General features: G+C 37.8%; 1 protein-coding gene and 1 long non-coding RNA gene across 2 annotated transcripts; both read right to left on the reverse strand.

Annotated features, from left to right (window-relative positions):
• Window positions 1-729: 729 nt before the first annotated feature.
• adam9b (ADAM metallopeptidase domain 9b) lies at window positions 730-11,807 on the reverse strand. Its single transcript, XM_005471391.4, has 22 exons — window positions 11,624-11,807; window positions 11,219-11,325; window positions 11,055-11,131; window positions 10,884-10,962; window positions 10,726-10,802; window positions 10,315-10,507; window positions 10,160-10,222; window positions 9,788-9,859; window positions 9,523-9,692; window positions 9,302-9,392; window positions 8,649-8,779; window positions 6,111-6,282; window positions 5,078-5,167; window positions 4,772-4,967; window positions 4,538-4,649; window positions 3,552-3,732; window positions 3,334-3,420; window positions 3,139-3,244; window positions 2,658-2,778; window positions 2,472-2,571; window positions 1,496-1,533; window positions 730-1,364 (listed from the first exon to the last, which is right to left on the reverse strand). The coding sequence occupies exons 1-22, from the start codon at window positions 11,691-11,693 to the stop codon at window positions 1,241-1,243; spliced, it is 2,457 nt and encodes an 818-aa protein (XP_005471448.1). The 5' UTR covers window positions 11,694-11,807; the 3' UTR covers window positions 730-1,240.
• Window positions 11,808-16,527: 4,720 nt separating this feature from the next.
• Window positions 16,528-18,349, reverse strand: LOC112847626 (uncharacterized). The gene is made up of 3 exons (XR_003221265.1): window positions 18,235-18,349; window positions 17,854-18,041; window positions 16,528-17,540 (listed from the first exon to the last, which is right to left on the reverse strand). It is a non-coding gene; the product is annotated as an uncharacterized LOC112847626 (long non-coding RNA).
• Between the last annotated feature and the right edge of the window lie 2 nt (window positions 18,350-18,351).

Consider the following 18,351-nt stretch of genomic DNA (forward strand, 5'->3'; position numbering starts at 1 on the left):
GCATTGTGAAACCATTTACCTACATTTGTAATCTGTTATTACAAAGCGGATTATTTTCTGATAAGATGAAAATTGCAAAGGTAGTTCCAATGTATAAAGCTGGAGATAACAAACTATCGGCCCATCTCTCTACTACTGCAGTTCTCTAAGATACTGGTAAAAGTATTTTACAATAGATTTTATGACTTTATCACAAAAAACAATGTACTATATGAACAGCAGTATGGATTTAGACCCAAAATGACCACAATGCATGCCTTAATGGAGTTTATTATTCAACTGCTATTGAAAACAAAGAATATGCTGTCGGAGTTTTTTTTAGATTTAAAGAAAGCATTTGATACAGTTGATCACAACCTTTTACTTAACAAACTATGTACATATGGGGTCAGAGGGGTGGCATTATCATGGGTTAACAGTTACCTTAAAAGTATTGAGGGCAACAGAAATTTCTAAATAAATAAATTGCAGTTCTATCAACATATCCTAAGTGGTCAAAATGGACTGGATGCTGAAACTTTATTTAGTTTTACATTTTACTTTTTGCCATTTTGACTCTCTATGATTGTACACACAGTGTTTCTGTTTCTATTCTTAGTGTAGAAATAATTTAAAAGCCACAAGAATTTTTTGCAGTAAACATTTGTTTTGGCGACTGTCAGAAACTCCAATTAATGATAACATCATTTAATTGCCTAATAAAAGCCACAGATAATAAATGCCATGAAGTTAGCCTTCGCTAAAGTTATTTATTCTGTACTTAGAAACATGTATAAATGTGCAAACTTTGACAACAGAAGGGCAAGTATTAAAGCAATGACATTGCACTGAAGACCCATTTGCATGATACTTTGAACAACTCAGTTACAATGAAACAATCAAAGTCCATTTTTGATACCCTTCATTATTACATTGCACACATTAAAACAATTGCATTTAACTGCAAGAAACATCAATAATATATATATATTTTTTTTTAAAAAAGCATGATGATGTAAAATATAAAACTTTTGTTGACATTTTATTTGCATGTATCCCCAAATAGTAACAAAGACCTAATAAAACAGTCATTTCAGTAAACATTTACCAGCCTCATCCACCACCACATAATAACAGTCAATCTTACAAACAGCATGCCTTTAATTATCACAGTGTTTTAAAATAGTCTCTTCATACAGTGTTGATCTGTAGTAAATTCAAAACTTCAGAAAATAATTTAAATGATACTGTATGAAAACAATTAGCTTGGTAGATGTTTCGGTGGGATTGGTCTGGGTACTCCAGGGCCCTGTACAAGAGGTGGTTGTTGAGGGGGGTCATGACTGTTTTCATCATCCCAGTAGTTCGTTTCTCCGTACCTGAAACTGACAGATTATGTTTAAAGTGAGTCAGAAACCAATCACACATGTTTGTTTGTGTACTGACAGCTTCAGTTTCCATTTATCTATGAAGGAAGTATGGATTTAGTTAAGTAAAAAAGTAAGTCAGTTCATACCCAGAAACTGGAGTTGAGGCAGCTGCTGGAAATGCAGGCTAGAATAAGAACAAAGCAAACACAACAATGAGCAACACTAAACATCTAACCGAGTTACTTTTCCTCTTTAGGGATTTGCATTTTCACTAGAAAATAAACAAACACTGCACTTCACGTTCTTCACACAAGAAAGTACACTCTTTAAGTTTTAAGGTTTTATGCATCAGGATATGACATATTGCATGATGTCAGCCAAAATGCAGAAACTGTGTGTGAAAAATGAACTACACCCTGTGATCCAACAGCATCTAAAACCACCTTAAACAGCAATAACTTCATGCAATCATTTAAGTCTCACGTGACTGTGGACAATGTTGTTTCTGTTAATTGAGCTTTGCATGCACAACTGTCTTAAAGTCCTGCCACAGGTTTAAGTCTGGACTTTGACTGGGCCATTCTTTGACTGGGCTCCTTTCTTTTTCAGAATGTTACAAATTTCCTTTGCAAAGTTTGGCAAACTTTGCAAAGCTAAGCTGTGCTGCCATGTTTTCATTTTAAAGAGAAACGGCTTCCTTGACCAACATTTTGTTTCTGTTTGTGCCGTCATGGAATTGTTGCCATTTCTCCAAGCATTGCATGGTCTGACCTTGGGATGAATTTGGGAAGACTAGCAGCTGTCTCGAATGTGTTCCACTTGTGAATCTTTTTCACTGTAGAATGATGGCCTTCATATTGTGTGGCCTTATAACCCTTCCCAGATTAATAGACAGATCATTTAAGTTCATTTCTGATGTCTTTCCTGCTGTGCATTTTCACAATTTCTGTTCATTTGAGAATGACACAGTTTGTTCTTGTGCCTATCAGGTTGCATTTAAATCATTTTAGAACCTGTTAAGGACATTTGTAACATGCCCTGAGATGTAAAAGCCTTGAATCGACAGAGTGTGTACTTTCTTTTAAACCATAACTATGAAGATAAGAGGATAAATATATTTACCCGGTTGGTGGGACGCTCCGGTGGAGGTATGGTTGTGGCACCCGTTTGAGCATTGCTGTTTGAGCCTGCATTTCTGTTTTTGGTTTGAGTCTTATGTAACCTGAAAAAAAAAAAAAATCAAAATGTACAACACCATATGAAAAACAAAACTATTAGTATGTACACTTAATTTGAGTTGAGGTTTACCTTTTGATGCACGGCTCTAAGGACTCTCTCCTAAAGATGTAAAGGAGCACCAAAATGAGAAGAACCAGAAGAGGAACCACCAAGAGGAAGAAGATCAGCAGGCCGTTTCTGAGGGAGTAGTCTTATGCAAAAAAGAGACGTTTGTTCTTTATTAAGTTCAGATGTGAATTAGGAATAATAGTGACATTTGAATTGCACCAGGAAGGAACTTTCTAAAAGTTCTGCATTTTATAAGATGAAAATTAATAGTTAACTATCACAATGTTTTTGATCCAGCAGACATACCCTGCATGTAGTTGGTGAAAATGAAAATTTTCCCATACAGACGATACAACAGCAAATGCTACGGCAATAATGTCTCCCCTAATGAAGGGATAACAGATGACTGTGTATCTAATGATGAATTCAGATGGTCATATTGACACACGTGGTATTAGGGGACTTATTTGTCATAAGTCATAACCAGTGAATTCAGACGTACCTATTTGAGCAGGACCGCTGTCTATGCTGCCACCCCACCCTGACCTGTCACAGTAGGGTGGGCCCCAGCCATTTTCACAGTGGCAGTGACCTAGGTTGTTACAAACCTGAAATAAACATTAAAGAGTAAATATCCAGCATGTCCTAAGTGGCTGGAATCTGAGTAAAGAAAGACAAAAAAAAGAAGAAATTTTACCCCTCGGCCATTACAGGTAGTTTTTGCATCACAGGTCAAGTTGGGCAGGAGAGCAGAGGCATTCACACACTGAAAGTTCACACAGGTCTAAAAGAAAAGTGATGTTACTTACTGGTGCAGTTAGATTGAGTCATTAGCAGTTTTTCCTTATGATGTTGACAGTATTTTTGCATTAGTTGTTACATTTCTTTCCTTTGGCATTAAAATAGTTTGCTCACCTTTCCTGTAGCACAGGGGCTGCCAGGGTTAACATAGGCTGGGTCCAGCACATCTGTGCCAAGGTTGAAGTCTGCATTAACACAAGTCTGCCCAGCAACTATTTTGATACTGACTGAGGCACCGAGAGGAGGTTTATTCACATTCACGTTGGTGCACTGCACCTTTCCACACATGGCATTTCTGTGTAACAAAGTCAAATTAACAAAATGAATCACAGTTGCAAATGACTTAAACACTGGATGAAAAAAAGGTAAATCTAATCTTTAACTGAAATGCTACAATTGCATCTTATCACTCAGTTACTGCCATCAGATAAAGTAATGCTACTTTTTTTTTTTCAAACACATTCACATATGCTTAACTGAATACATGCTGAATTTAGTGTACCAGCAAAGCTTCACATGCTCATGATGAGAGAGGAGATTCATGACATCATGCTTATCAGCAATAGGTTGAAGTTAAAACCCAAGAACCACACTTTTATTTTATAAACAAGTATAATCTACACTTCTGGTTTCTCATGTTTTTAGTTCAATGAGTAAATATAATCTCACATTTAACATTTGGCAAGTAAAAGGAAAAAAGTTTGTTCACAAATAAAGTTGTTCCATAAGAAATCATGGCTAGAATTAAGTATCAAAACATAGTTAGGAAGGTGCTTGTTTCAACCAAACATCTTTGAAAAGCGAACTCCAACAGGGGATCAAAAAATGGAAAATAAGACGACTTAGAAAGTGCCAAATTATAAGAGTAAAATTGTCCATGTTTTCATTAGATATAATTAGATATAGCTATACATCGTTGTACAAAAAGAGAAAAGTCTGAGGGGATGGGATTAAGATGGGAATTCTTCTCAGATTTGACCGACTTTATAAAACAAAGTCGATGTTCAACATGACTAGTGCAGTACTTTTTCAACACATGTTATCTAAAATCCTTAAATTCATGAGATGATGAATTAATTACATCATTAGAGAGTACTTACGCTGATGTACATTTGATGTAGATTCCATTGGTGTTGATTCCACAGTTACCAAACCGATCTCCCTGAAGATTTGCATCTTGGAAACAAATATCTGCTGCTTTTATTGCATTATCTGCCAAAAAGAGAAATATAATCCAGAAAAAAGAACAAGAAAAGTCTGAGAAGTCTTGCCTAGTAACCACATTAGTGAAAACTAAAAGCATGAAAAAAGTAATGAATTATTATTAGATGTACCTGGTGCAAACAGATGTCCGCACTGATAATCATATGTCTGACAGCGTCCTTCATAGCAGTACGCAGCATTGTTTTGACAGGGCACACCATCCATGAGATAAAAGTCATTCGGACAGGATTCATTTCTTCCATTACAATATTCAGGAAGATCACAGGTATTGACAGAATCTCTGCATGGCGTTCCTGCAACTTTCAGCTAAAAAACAGAAGAGAGAAAAAAGTTAACTCACCCACATTTCCAAATGTTTTTCTTGGTGCAAAAAGCACAAAAATCAACCATAAATCTAAATCCAACACATTTCAGACCTGACAGTTTTCACAACATGCTCCGTGAGCACATGCAGACCCGCGGGTAAATGTGCATGTGGCAGCATTGCAGCACTTGTTCGTACATTCCTGTATGAAACAGATGAAAGAAAAGACAGTTATTAATTATTTAAACAAAAGATACAAAAGTTCAACACCGCCAGAGCATTTTCACTCTCAGAGGCATGAAGCAGAAGTGTAATTGGGTAATTGTGCCGCAATAAGTGAAATTAATTTACAAAAAAAGGTTGCAATTCTTCGCACATTGTATTCAATTTGTAAATGTCTGTTTTCATATTTAGACATCCTGATATGATATGATGTGATATGATATGATATGATATGATATCTAATATTCCCTCTCAAGACTTGATGCAATTTAAACAGATGGTGCTATTAATTCAAATTTCTAAGGCATGTAAGAAAAACCTTTACATGATTACCTATTGTTAATGCTTGTTATTAAGTGTTATTTCCAGTGTGTTTGACTTTATAGTACTGAGCAAAAGACTTAAGCCACCCCTTATTTCATTATAGTTTGCAAGGAAACTGGAAAATAATTGCAGTGATTTATTGAAACTTGCAAACATACATGGACATACAGTGGGGTTTTTTTTTTCATTTGCTGCAGATAGATTTTCAGGTCGGTCACTTCGCCCTTTTTTCCCCCATCCATCCAGTTTCCTCAAAAATTTGCACACAATACCAAACATGCCATGTTTTTGGCTAATGGCTCTTTGGCAATCACCTTGATGGTGCTAAAATACAATTTATGATTGCTAAACTATGCTATTTTTGGTATTTCCTGAATATTCAAAAAATTTAAGTGAAGTAGCTTAAAAAATATAATAATAAAATAATAATAAAAGAAATGACATTTAGATGAACTCTTAGAAAGTCTAAAAAACTATTGCTCAATAAATAAATAAATAAACAATTACAAGAAAGTTCAGCTCCCTGGAAGCAAAATATAAAGAAATGAGGGTTGGTTCAAGACTTCTGCACAGTACTATATTTGACAGTAGTACTCTACCTGTGGTTTGCCACAATCACACTGCTCCCCTTGTTCCAGTAGGCCATTGCCACACTCAGGATTGCTAATCACATTTGATGCAGCGGGCTGATTTCTCAGACACAGGCCTCCTCCTCTTAAAATCAGTGCTTCAAAATCTGCTTCACTGCATTGGCTAAAATGTGTGGCACCACTGCAAAATAACAGGATAAATCATTTATAGAAATATACAGTTGGACAGGCCTCATATAGATTTTTTAAAAACCCTACTATAGTGAAAGGTTTCTGTTGTCAAATTCTAAATATCTATACTGATCTAAAACCTTTATATATCTTTCAGCATTGATGGTGCCATTCCAGATGTTAAAGCTGCCATTTCCATAGGCACTAACGCACCCACATACCATCAGAGATGCAGGCTTTTGTACTGAGTACTAACAAGTCAGATGGCCCCGCTCCTCTTTAGTCCAGCGCCCATGTTTCCGAAAAAGAATTTCAAATTTTGATTTGTACAACCACAGAACAGTTTTTCACTTTGGTTCATCCATCCATCCATCCATCTTCATCCGCTTTATCCGAGACCGGGTCGCGGGGGCAGTAGCCTAAGCAGGGAAGCCCAGACCTCCCTCTCCCCAGCCACCTCCTCCAGCTTATCCGGGGAACACCAAGGCGCTCCCAGGCCAGCCGAGAGATGTAATCTCTCCAGCGTGTCCTGGGTCTGCCCCGGGGCCTCCTCCCGGTGGGACATGCCCGGAACACCTCACCCAGGAGGCGCCCAGGAGGCATCCTTGTCAGATGCCCGAACCACCTCAACTGGCTCCTTTCGATGTGGAGGAGCAGCGGCTCTACTCTGAGCCCCTCCCGGATGGCTGAACTTCTCACCCTATCTCTAAGGGAGAGGCCAGCCACCCTTCGGAGGAAGCTCATTTCTGCCGCTTGTATCCGCGATCTCGTTCTTTCGGTCACTACCCACAGCTCGTGGCCATAGGTGAGGGTAGGGACGTAGATCGACCGGTAAATTGAGAGCTTCGCTTTTACACTTAGCTCCCTCTTCACCACGACGGACCAGTGCAGCGTCCGCATCACTGCAGCCGCAGCACCAATCCGTCTGTCGATCTCCGGCTCCCTTCTCCCATCACTCGCGAACAAGACCCCGAGATACTTGAACTCCTCCACTTGGGGCAGGAACTCATCCCCGACCCGGAGTGGGCACTCCACCCTTTTCCGGCTGAGAACCATGGCCTCAGATTTGGAGGTGCTGATCCTCATTCCCACTGCTTCACACTCGGCTGCGAACCGTTCCAGTGCGAGCTGGAGGCCTTCACCCGATGAAGCCAACAGAACCACATCATCTGCAAAAAGCAGAGATGAGATTCTGAGGCCACCGAAGTGAAAGCCCTCCGCCACTTGGCTGCGCCTAGAAATCCTGTCCATAAAAATTATGAACAGAACCGGTGACAAAGGGCAGCCCTGGCGGAGCCCATCACCCACCGGAAACGAGTCCGACTTATTGCCGGCAATGCGAACCAAACTCTTGCAACGGTTGTATAGGGATCGAATGGCCCGTAGCAATGGGCCAGACACCCCATACTCCCGCAACACCTCCCACAGGACACCCCAAGGGACACGGTCGAATGCCTTCTCCAAGTCCACAAAACACATGTAGACTGGTTGGGCAAACTCCCATGCACCCTCAAGTATCCTTGAGAGGCTAAAGAGCTGGTCCAGTGTTCCGCGACCAGGACGAAAACCGCATTGTTCCTCCTGTATCCGAGGTTCGACTAGCGGACGAACTCTCCTTTCCAGCACCCTGGCATAGACTTTCCCAGGGTACTTTGGTTCAGTTCATTTTAAATGAGGTAGTGACAGCGTTTCCAGATAACGTTCACATACAGCTTTCTCTTTGCATAATACAGCTTTAACCTGCAGTTCACAGACAGTGATTTCTGAAAGTGTATCTGACCCACATAATGACTTGAAGATCACAGGAATGCAATATTCATTTAAAGACTTCTCCAGATTGTCATAATCTTTGATTATATCATTTATTGTAGATGATGACATATACAAAGTCTTTTTTTATACTGAGGAACATTATTCTGAAATTGCTTGACAATTTCTGGGCAGTTTTTTCAAAGGCTGGTGAACCTCTGCCCATTTTTACTTTTGAGAAATTCTGCCTCACTTTTTTTTACCCATATTATATAATATTATTGTCCTGTTGTCTCATTAGTTGCAAAATGTTTCTTTCTAGTATCACTTTTTCATCCTTCTGTGGCCTCCATCCCAACGTTTTTGAGTTGTGTTGCTGATATCATATTCTAAATGAGCTAATACAAACCGTACATTTCCCAGTTCAAACGTTTGATACGTTTTCTATGTTTGATGTATGCATGTTTGATTTATGACCTTTACTAGTGATTGGATTCATTGTTTCCTTAAATTTTACATATCGTCCCAAATTTTCAGAATTGGAATTGTAAGGAATGTTAAAAAAAGACTTCTATGGAAAAAACAATAAATTAAACATTTTTTGAACATTAGTGAAAACTGTATTACCTGGCACCTCCTGACATGATGCAGCTTGTTCCATTACAGGCGCAGCTCGCAGTGTCATGATTCATGCCCAGGTTATGACCCATCTCATGAGCCACCACAGTGGAGACAAAAGCCAAATTCTTGTCGCTGAACTGTAAAAACAAACACAGGACATTAAATGGTGACATTTTAACAGCATTTATGCCCAATTTGCAGCTCCTGAATTTGAAATGAGAGTTTAAATCAATGATATGATGAATCATTATTCGTGTATAGCCAGAAGAAAAAAATGTAAATGAACTTAAAAGCATATATCAAAAATATCTACTAAAAGTATAACATTATATAGTATATAGCTAGATTTCTACTAATATTAGAAATCAATTTATCGATCTAATCACTTTCTTAACTGCAATAGCAATAGTAATAACAATCTATACATGTTATACATTATGCTGTTTGACTGATAAGAAAAGCAGTTTACAAAAATGCAAGAAATGTAATAATACAAGAAAGATGCCTTGTCACGGTGGTGGAGTGCATTCAGGTATAACCTGTTTGACTAGAGTAGAATGTATTCAAAGCCTGCGAGAATAAGCTGCAGTTTTCATGAATAATGTATGATTGGTATCAGTTTCTGTGCCGGTGTTAGAAGTTAACCGAGATGAACTAACCACATTGATTCCTCCAGAACTTGAGGCAGAGCAGACTGTGCCCACAAAGGCCATACCTAATACACCTCCTGGATAAGTCCCAGACCGACCACTGACAAATATGGAAAAAGGGATAAATGTGTCAGAGAGCAGTTGATATTCTGATATTAAGCATTATTGATACAACATCCTGCTCAGAAAAAAATAAATAAACTAAAGGATAAAGACCACGCGTTACTTACACAATGAGTTGTCCAATGTCATGCCTGATTTTGGGTATCAGAAAAGTCTTCCTCCACTGAACAAAATTTCCCAACACATCTCCTCCACTGCCTTCCACACTAAAAGGATTACTATCCTTAAAAATCTCCAGGCCCACCAGGACAACTCGGATGTTCAGCTGCTTGTAGTACTACAACAAAGAGGAAAATAAAACATACCAGTGTTTTAGTACAGAATCTAGTTTAACTAGGCACATTTTCTTTTACAAACAACTTAAAATCTCACCCCGTCCAGTAGATTAGCCATTTGCACCATCTCCTCTCTCACCGCTGTCGCATTGTTTTTCTCAAAAGTATACTGTCAACACATTTAACGTAACAACAATAAAATTAATTTGTATTTAATGGCGTTTATATTAACATGCTGCTCAATAGATTTGGCACTATATTTTACAATATAAGCACTCCAGATTTTGTGGGAAAAGCAATTTTAAAAACTAAAAACTGCCTGGTGACACCAGGAGTAATATGTTCATTTACTGCACCAGTTTACAAAAGTAAATCCCGTGCAGCCTAGTCATTATTTCCATATCAGTGAGTTCATAGACAAATATATATCTATATACCTATCTGTCTACATATATATTTACACACTCACCCTGAGATTATCCACAACCAGCACCAACTCCACATAACTGGTCTGTGGTAAATTGCGTTTTCTCTGTTAAAGCAACAAAATCCCCCAATGATTTTCATGTTGTATAACCTTTTAACACTGCAAATATATGTTGAAGTAACAAATGAGCATCTAACCCGCAGCAGAGAAGTTAGGGATTGGCCAGGCTTGAAGGGTTCGTGGCTCGGCGCTGAAGTAGCCTCAGTAATGACTCCACAGGTGATGGGCTCGGTCTGAACGTCCTCCAAAAGGTAGAGAAGGTGGTCATTGGTGGTGGACTGTGGCACAGGCTCCAGGCCAAAGGCCTTATTTTCAAAGAAGATCACACCCCTACAGAAAAGCATTCCAGACATTCTAGGTGACAAATGCTCTAATCCTATTCAGGGGCTTGGCATGGCAATCCTGTAGCAGTTACTATGAGCTCAGGAAACTTAGATACTATTCCTTACAAAGGTTAAAGTAAATAATTGGCACTTATCGAGAACATTTCCCAATAAATAGAATAATTGGAAAATAATTTAAATTGCTTTAAATAGGGATGGTCAAACCTGAGACCAGAGCATGTGCTCAGCGCTACCATTGAATCCTCATAGCCTTCCACCTCCCCGTGGTAATAACAATGTACCTGAAAAACAACAAAATTAAAACAGGTTTTAGTGTTAATGCTCAAGACCAGCCTTATAACTTAAGCTGTGTTTCAACATACATGTTGTTTCGGATACGATGTGTTGTAGTTCCCGGCAGCGTCACGTGAATATTGAACAAAATTTGGGTGTAAGAAGTCTCTGAAAAGAAAAGAAAACATGTACATATATTTATTTTTTTGTCTGCAGCTTTAATATAAGCTTATAATGTCACTACAACCAAATTCACATACCTGTTCTTTTTCAGATGAATGACATGCTTTTGGTTGTTTATGTTGACTGCATATGACACCGTCTCATCTCCATATTTCTTAATATGTAAAGAGCATTTTTTTAAAAAAAGTTCATATTAAACCATCAGCTGAAAAGATAATTCAGTCAGGTATCAGGTACTCACATCTTTTAAATGATGTTGTCTGTTGATGCTCCTAGACCCTCTATGAATCACTTGAGGATTTACAATGGAATACTTGGAAAGCTTTGATGTAAACCCCTGGAAAGCATCTGGAATGTAAATTCAACAAGATACTATAAAAATAGAGAAGTCACTCCATGATTACCTAATGCAAGTTCTCAGGAAAGGAGACATTTAAGAACACACCCAAATTAAAATGACCAGAGCAACATTTAAGCTTATTTTGCTGTACTTTCAGGAGCTAAATATGTCCTGATTAACCACACAAAGCTTTTTTTCTGGACTTTTTTTTCTCCTTTTTTTTAAGAATGAAAAATTCCAAGTTTTAGTCATATGTCCTTTAACATCGACAGCCTACGCATTTAGCCAAGCTCAGAGGAGTCTTACCTTTGTTATCGATCCCAGAAATAAAGGAAAAAACGAAAACAGTTATTAGGATGGGATTTTTGATGATCATTTTTGAAGTCTGTAGATTACGTCCCCGTTAAGCCCACGGAGTGCCTGCTTTGAGTCTTTGCTTCCTGCTCCTTGTCAGGTGGCTAACGATGGGTGTGGCTACAGACAGGTGAGCGACTTAGAAAACCAGACTTTGTTGCAGGGACAATTCAAAGCGATTTGTCAGAGGATTTTTACATGAGAAGTTTTGTTTTAAGTGTTAAAGGTTATATTTCAGTCCTACTTTGTTCCAAATAACTTTTCTACTTAGAGAAGCCTCCGTTTGTTTGTGTTGATAATATAAAGACTGCAATCTTTTTAACAATGTTTGCTGAGTGGATATTTTCGGTATATATTACGTCAGGGTTAAGATCTCGGAGGCTATTAGGAAGTCATAAATTCGAGGAGCTTATGGATAAACCAACTATAGCATATTAGACTAGTGATGACATGGTTTATGGTACCAAACCTAAGTATATACGACAGAAATTATCAGGTTGTATCACTGAGATCAAGATTTATTTTCCCCAAGAAATACCTGTGTACAAAAGACATTTACAGTCTAATTTCAAACAAGTAGCAGACAAACACATATGGTAAAGCACAATATTCACGTTCACAAACTAGAAGGCATGAACAAAAGTAACTGCTGATGGATTTAATTTTTTAAAATATATTTTTTAACACAACCAGAATTTAGCTTCATAATTTTTATTAAATCATTTACACTTTATTTTTGGTGGCTCATTTCATTGGTCAAATCCATTCTTACCAAGTTCAGTGTGACAAGAAGTGCAGCTAAAATGAGCTGTAATTAAATACATTCCTTCCAATAGAGGCTTGTAAAAAAAAAAAAGATAAAGAAAAAAACCTCATAACATGCCGCTTAGTTATTTATTGTTTGTTAACGTTTTTATATAAGACACATTGCTGAGTGAGAAAATCTTCACTTGTTATAAATGACACAATCAAGATGTTAGAAGCAACTGTATCATCATAATCAAGTGCACTGATCTCACAAATAGTGAAAGAGAAACTATGTAGGTTCACCCATAAGAAAACATTTCTGAGTATCTTAAGAGGAGATAAAAGCTGATTAGTGATCAGTAGGGGAAAAGGGGAAAGCAAACAAAAAAAAAATGCTGTCATGAGCTTTGTTTACTGTTGTCTGTTCTTTGAATTATTATTAGTACTTTATTCCTGGAGTTTCAGTTTATTCGCTTCCCCCTTCTGTTTCCCCATGGTTAAGGCCATCCTTGTGTTTGGTGTCACAGTTTTGTTATTTCCTGTTTTATTTTGTTAGCCTCTCTTGTCTTGTCCGCATCGTGTTTAGACTTGCTTTTCCTGTCTCATTTTCTTTGATTAGAATCAGGTGTTTCTCATTATCCTGCTTTGTCCACTTCCATTGATCACTTTGTGTGTATTTAAGCCCACTTCTTGCTTTAGATTTTTGCTACATTATACTACTTTTGTTTGGCTACTTGAGCTGCCCCTGGTTGAATTTCTGGATTCTGTTTGTTTAATGGCCTTTTGGATCTTTGGCTTCACCTTAATAAAGTACCTTTTCAGTTTTCTTTGAGTCTGCATTCCAGACAACACCCAGCCAACACCTATTAATAACAACAAAGCATTCAAGTTTCGTCACCATGAAAAGTTTTACTATGCACCATTGGCTGAATACTTTTTGGTGTCATGCACTTTTATTTCTCAGAATTAAAAACAAGCTTATGTTTCTTGAGAGATGTCTTTCAAAAGCAGACTTGAGATTTACAATGGCCAAATCAAAAGAAGATCCTGCATGAATTGCATGAAAATATACATTACAGTAATGACAGAAATAATAATAGTTACTTACACAGAATTTCAAGTTCAAAAAGCTGACCTGATAAATTCTATTCTCAACTTCAGAAGAAGGGAGGTTTATTTGGATTTCAGCAAATAAAATGGCTGACACTATGATGCTAAATGGGTGCAAGGCAGGGCAAAGGTGACAATAAGGAGCAAAGGGTCTGATAGATCCAGTGAAATGTCACTCTGCCTTGACTTTGGAGGCTCTCAATGCAGTGCAAGTGCAGAAAAGTATGCTTAAGGTTTAGAAGACGGATAAGTAATTAGAAGTCAATGTTTCAAAGTGTTGAGAATAATTAAAGTAATTGTTCAATTTGTTTGTGTCAGAGCCAAGGGCGTAGATTTGGCATGGACGGAAGGGACATGTCCCCACCAATATCCAGCGATTATTGATTTGTCCCCACCAATAATTTGATCTCTTCGAGTAAAGAAAAACAAAACCGATAGAAAGAAAAAAAACGATCTGTCAACGTCTCATTCACCCAGCGGTGCAGAAAGAGTTAAATTATGTTCTCTACTGGAGTTCTACCTCCTGTGACAAATATGGCCAATGTGATTGGCTGTGCCTATCAGGGAGCTCTGTTTAGTTTTAGCAGCGGCAAGCCTGCGCTGCCTGCAAGGAGGAGAGGAGGATGGCAGCAAAAAGGAAGAACCTGGATATAAGAAAGTATTTTTCAAAGAAACCTGTAAGTCACTTAAAGTCAAGTTCACTCATAAAATGTGTCCGTCATAATAACGTTACAGGCTATGCTAGGCCATACATGCCAACACTCCTGATTTTTCCAGGAGAATCCCAAATTTCAGTGCCCCTCCCGAAAATCTCCCGGAACCACCATTCTCGAGAATTTCTCCTGTTTTTCCACCCGGACAACAAAATTGAAAAACCATATCCCAGACTGGCCCAGCCAATTCCAGTTTCCAACAACTACACTGCAGCTACTTAGTTTTAATATTAGTCTTATTACTCTTTCTGGGTCGCAAAATAAACTTTTAACATATTTTCATCGTTTTAGCCTTTGGCCCACATCAGTCTAAAATTGTATGTAACCATGAATAACGTTTTGCCATGTCCACCAGGAGAGACTGGACAGTATAGATGTAAAACAAATATGCCAGCAGTTTATCTCAGTTAACGAGAGGAGAAGGCATGTGTTTGGCTGCTTCACATACTGGACATTGAGTTGTTGTGTGGGGCACCAGTAGTCCATGTCTGTTGCTGTAACAGTAGTTCATGTTTAGAATAAAAAATCCCAGCTCACTGAGTTGATCGGGGCAATAGTGTGCCTAAAATGTTGCATAATTTTGCTGAGAGATCTTTTACTTTGTGGTAATCTTAGATGAGTAGTTTTCTGGACAAAAACCACCAGGTCATTCAGTGTTCCCTTAGTGCTAATGTATCAGAGATGTTGGTGTACTATAACTGAAGTAATGTTGTTAAGTCCTTAAAGTCAAATTCTTTTATTGTCATGACTCTATTTGAAGCTATTTTTATTTTTGTATGATACCTGATTTATATGGAATATGGCTGAAGTAAACTAAAGTCTAAAATACTTAGTCATTTGTTTAATAGTAATTTAACATTATATAATTCACATATGAATTGTAATTTTAAATGGTTTAAAAGCATGTAGAATAGCATATGTAGGCAAGTATATTTCTGCTTTTTTTTTTTTTTTATCAAAAAGCAAAGACAAAAAAGGAAAAAAAAAAGAGGAGCCGTGCAGGGTTCGGTGGTTGTATCATCCGTCCCCACCAAAACCAAATCTACGCCCTTGGTCAGAGCTATTAACCATTTCTATCATTGATCTCAATTCACTGACCTGTGTTATTTGTCTACAAAAGCTTTTAAAATAGTGACCCCTGCTGACGGTTTCATGACAAAACTGAACCACACATCTCTATTCTTTCCAAACTGAACCTTTGGCTCATACATGGCTTTCCTGAACAGGTATTAATGAAAAAAAAAAATACAAAGGAGAACATGAATGTACACTTAGTACTAACCATAATGGGATGAAGGGAAAGCGAACAGAGCAGAGAGAGACAAAAGCACAGAGTACACAAGAGCAGCAGCACAACAATATTGACACGCAATAACGGCTTGTGTAGTAAAAAGGGCTACTGGCTACATTTTAAAAAAATAAATAAATTTTTTAAAAATGTTCACTGATCACGTAAACTCTATACCTTCACATTGCAATTTAAAACCATTTAAGAAGATTAGGGTCCCACACCGGAACTGATAGTTTTTCTGCATTCCAACATTCCAGTTCTCCATACCAAACACTGACATTTAATTCAAGTGAAACCAGTTTGGCAGATCAGCTTGTGTATCTCCCTTTGAGGTAGATGTGAAATCAGTGAACATAAAGGTATTATTGAAAGATACATTAAAAATATGAGTTTACTTTTAATTTAGTCAACTTCCCTTGCCCCTGCACTGATTACATTTTAAGCAAAAGCATCATTTCTTCCTTAAATAACAACAAAAAAGGCAGTGTTTCCTTTCTCTGTAGAGATGATTAAGATATTTACAGTGTGTCTCAAAATGCAGAGTGACACCAGAATGAGAAAGACCAGTGGATGAACCACCAACAGGCAGAAGACCAGGAGGCTGTTCCTGAAAGAGCAGTCTGTGGTAGAGAAAGTCTTATTACTTAACTTATGTCTTGCTAGCTTGCCTGCGCTCAGTGGATCTGCACTCGACACGACAGTGTAGCCTAGGCGGAGTAGTCAAACGCAGATCCACTGAGCGCTCAACACAGACAGCATCGTCAGAAGAAAAGTTGATAAAATAAATTAAAAATTTTGTGTTGTTCGATACATATGCTTACTGAACCGAAAGCACTGTATCGAAAGGTTCAATATCGATACGAGTATTGTTGCACCCCTAATATATACATATATATATATATCAATTGATACATTATTACATATCCAATGGTAGCCTATGTATTATCTCAGCAGGGCTGCTGTACATTGAATGACCAGCACATATCAGGAAGCAAAGCAGAACATAAAACATGCAACATGAGGGACTGTCAAAATAAAACAGGAACTAAACCACAGACATTCCAATTTACAGTAACATAGGGAAAATGTGAACAAACAATGAGAGCACACACACTTTGAAGACAGGACACAGAGGCTGGACAGAAAGAGGGGAAAAAAGCCGAAACTAGAATGAAGGACATGGGGCACAACTGTAGGGACAGACAGGGATACAATATAAGCAAAACAGAACAGAACTAGATAAGAAACAAAACTATAGATTGTTAATAAATAAATAAAAACAGGAAATGGGAAAACAACAAAAAACGCAAAAAAACTGGGACCAAAACGCAGGGATCCTAACATTGAAGGAGGAACTAGAAAGCCACTTCCAGTTATCAGGAGGAGTATGAAACTAGCCTGACTCCAGATGAAATAGAGTTATTTATACCTGAGACCAGAGCATGTGCTAACTGCTACAAGTGAATTCTTATATCCTTCCACTTCTCCGTGGTAATAGCAATGCACCTGGGAAATGCAAAGAAAAAAACAGGTTTTAGAACTAGTCTTCAGATCCAGCCTTACAAGTGAGTTTGAGCTTAAACTTACTTGATTTGCTGGATATGATGTGTCGTAGTTACCGGTGGCATCACGCAAATACTGAACAAAATTTGAGTGTAAGAAGTCTCTGAATGGAAGAGAAATCTTTTTTTTTTCTTTTAAAGCGCAAAAAAGGAACTTACATTAATATCTGTGTGGCCTAATTCTGCACATACCTGTTCTTTTTCAGATGAAGGATGTGCTTTTTATTGTCTATAGTGACTGCATATGACAAGGTCTCATCTCCATATTTCTAAATGTATACAAAAAATGTTAAATGCTCCATATTAGACCATCTGCTGAAAAGATGATTCGGTCAGGTATCAGGTACCCACCTCTTTTGAATGTCGTGGACTGTTAATGCTGCTAGACCATCTGTGAATCACCTGAGGATTTACAATGGAATACTTGGAAAGCCCATGGAAAACATCTGGAAGGTAAATTCAGTAAGATACTATAAATACTGAGAAGTGCTCACTTATAATCTCATTATTACCTATCAGTACAAGGTCTTTTAAATGCCAACACCCAAAACACAATCAGATTTCCGCGATCCAATCCTTTTAAATGATAAAGAATTAAGTATACACTATAGAGCAAACAAAGCTCTTAGTCGGAGTAATAATGAAAATACAAATGAACAACAATATGTAGCAATCGTCGAGTGTAATTATGAGTGTACAAAAAGACAAAGGTCAGCAGACAAACAACACAACATTGAGCTCATCTCAAATGTGTCTCACCTCTGCTATCAATCCCAGAAACATGAAAGTGCAAGAAAATAGTGATCAGAGTGTATGATCTGACCATGATGATCCTTGAAGTATCCAGGTCTCGTGCCTATTGAGTCTACTGAGTGTCTTTTATACCTAATTCAAGGCAAACCAAAGTAGGTCTACCTGTGTTTTGCTTCCTTGTAATAAGGAACCTCCTTTGACAGGAAAGACAGGTATGATAAATTTAGGCAGAAAATTACAGCAATTTAAAATATTTGTCATACAACAGGTATGCATTGGTGCACTTATTTAATTTTAATTATATGTGTGGACTTTTATGACAGGTGTGTGTAGAGCTGTTGAATGGAATGAGCTCTCAAATACGCCTCAAATATGTGAAACACTTACGTAACATGATAAAAATAAAGATTTTCTCTGTTTCTATAAAACAATGCTGTAAACCACGTCTGCAGTATCGTGTGATGGCTGTGATGCAACAAGAGCAGGTTAGACTTCCGGCCTTCG

The sequence above is a fragment of the Oreochromis niloticus genome, linkage group LG8, assembly GCF_001858045.2.
Source record: "Oreochromis niloticus isolate F11D_XX linkage group LG8, O_niloticus_UMD_NMBU, whole genome shotgun sequence".
NCBI lineage: Eukaryota > Metazoa > Chordata > Actinopteri > Cichliformes > Cichlidae > Oreochromis > Oreochromis niloticus.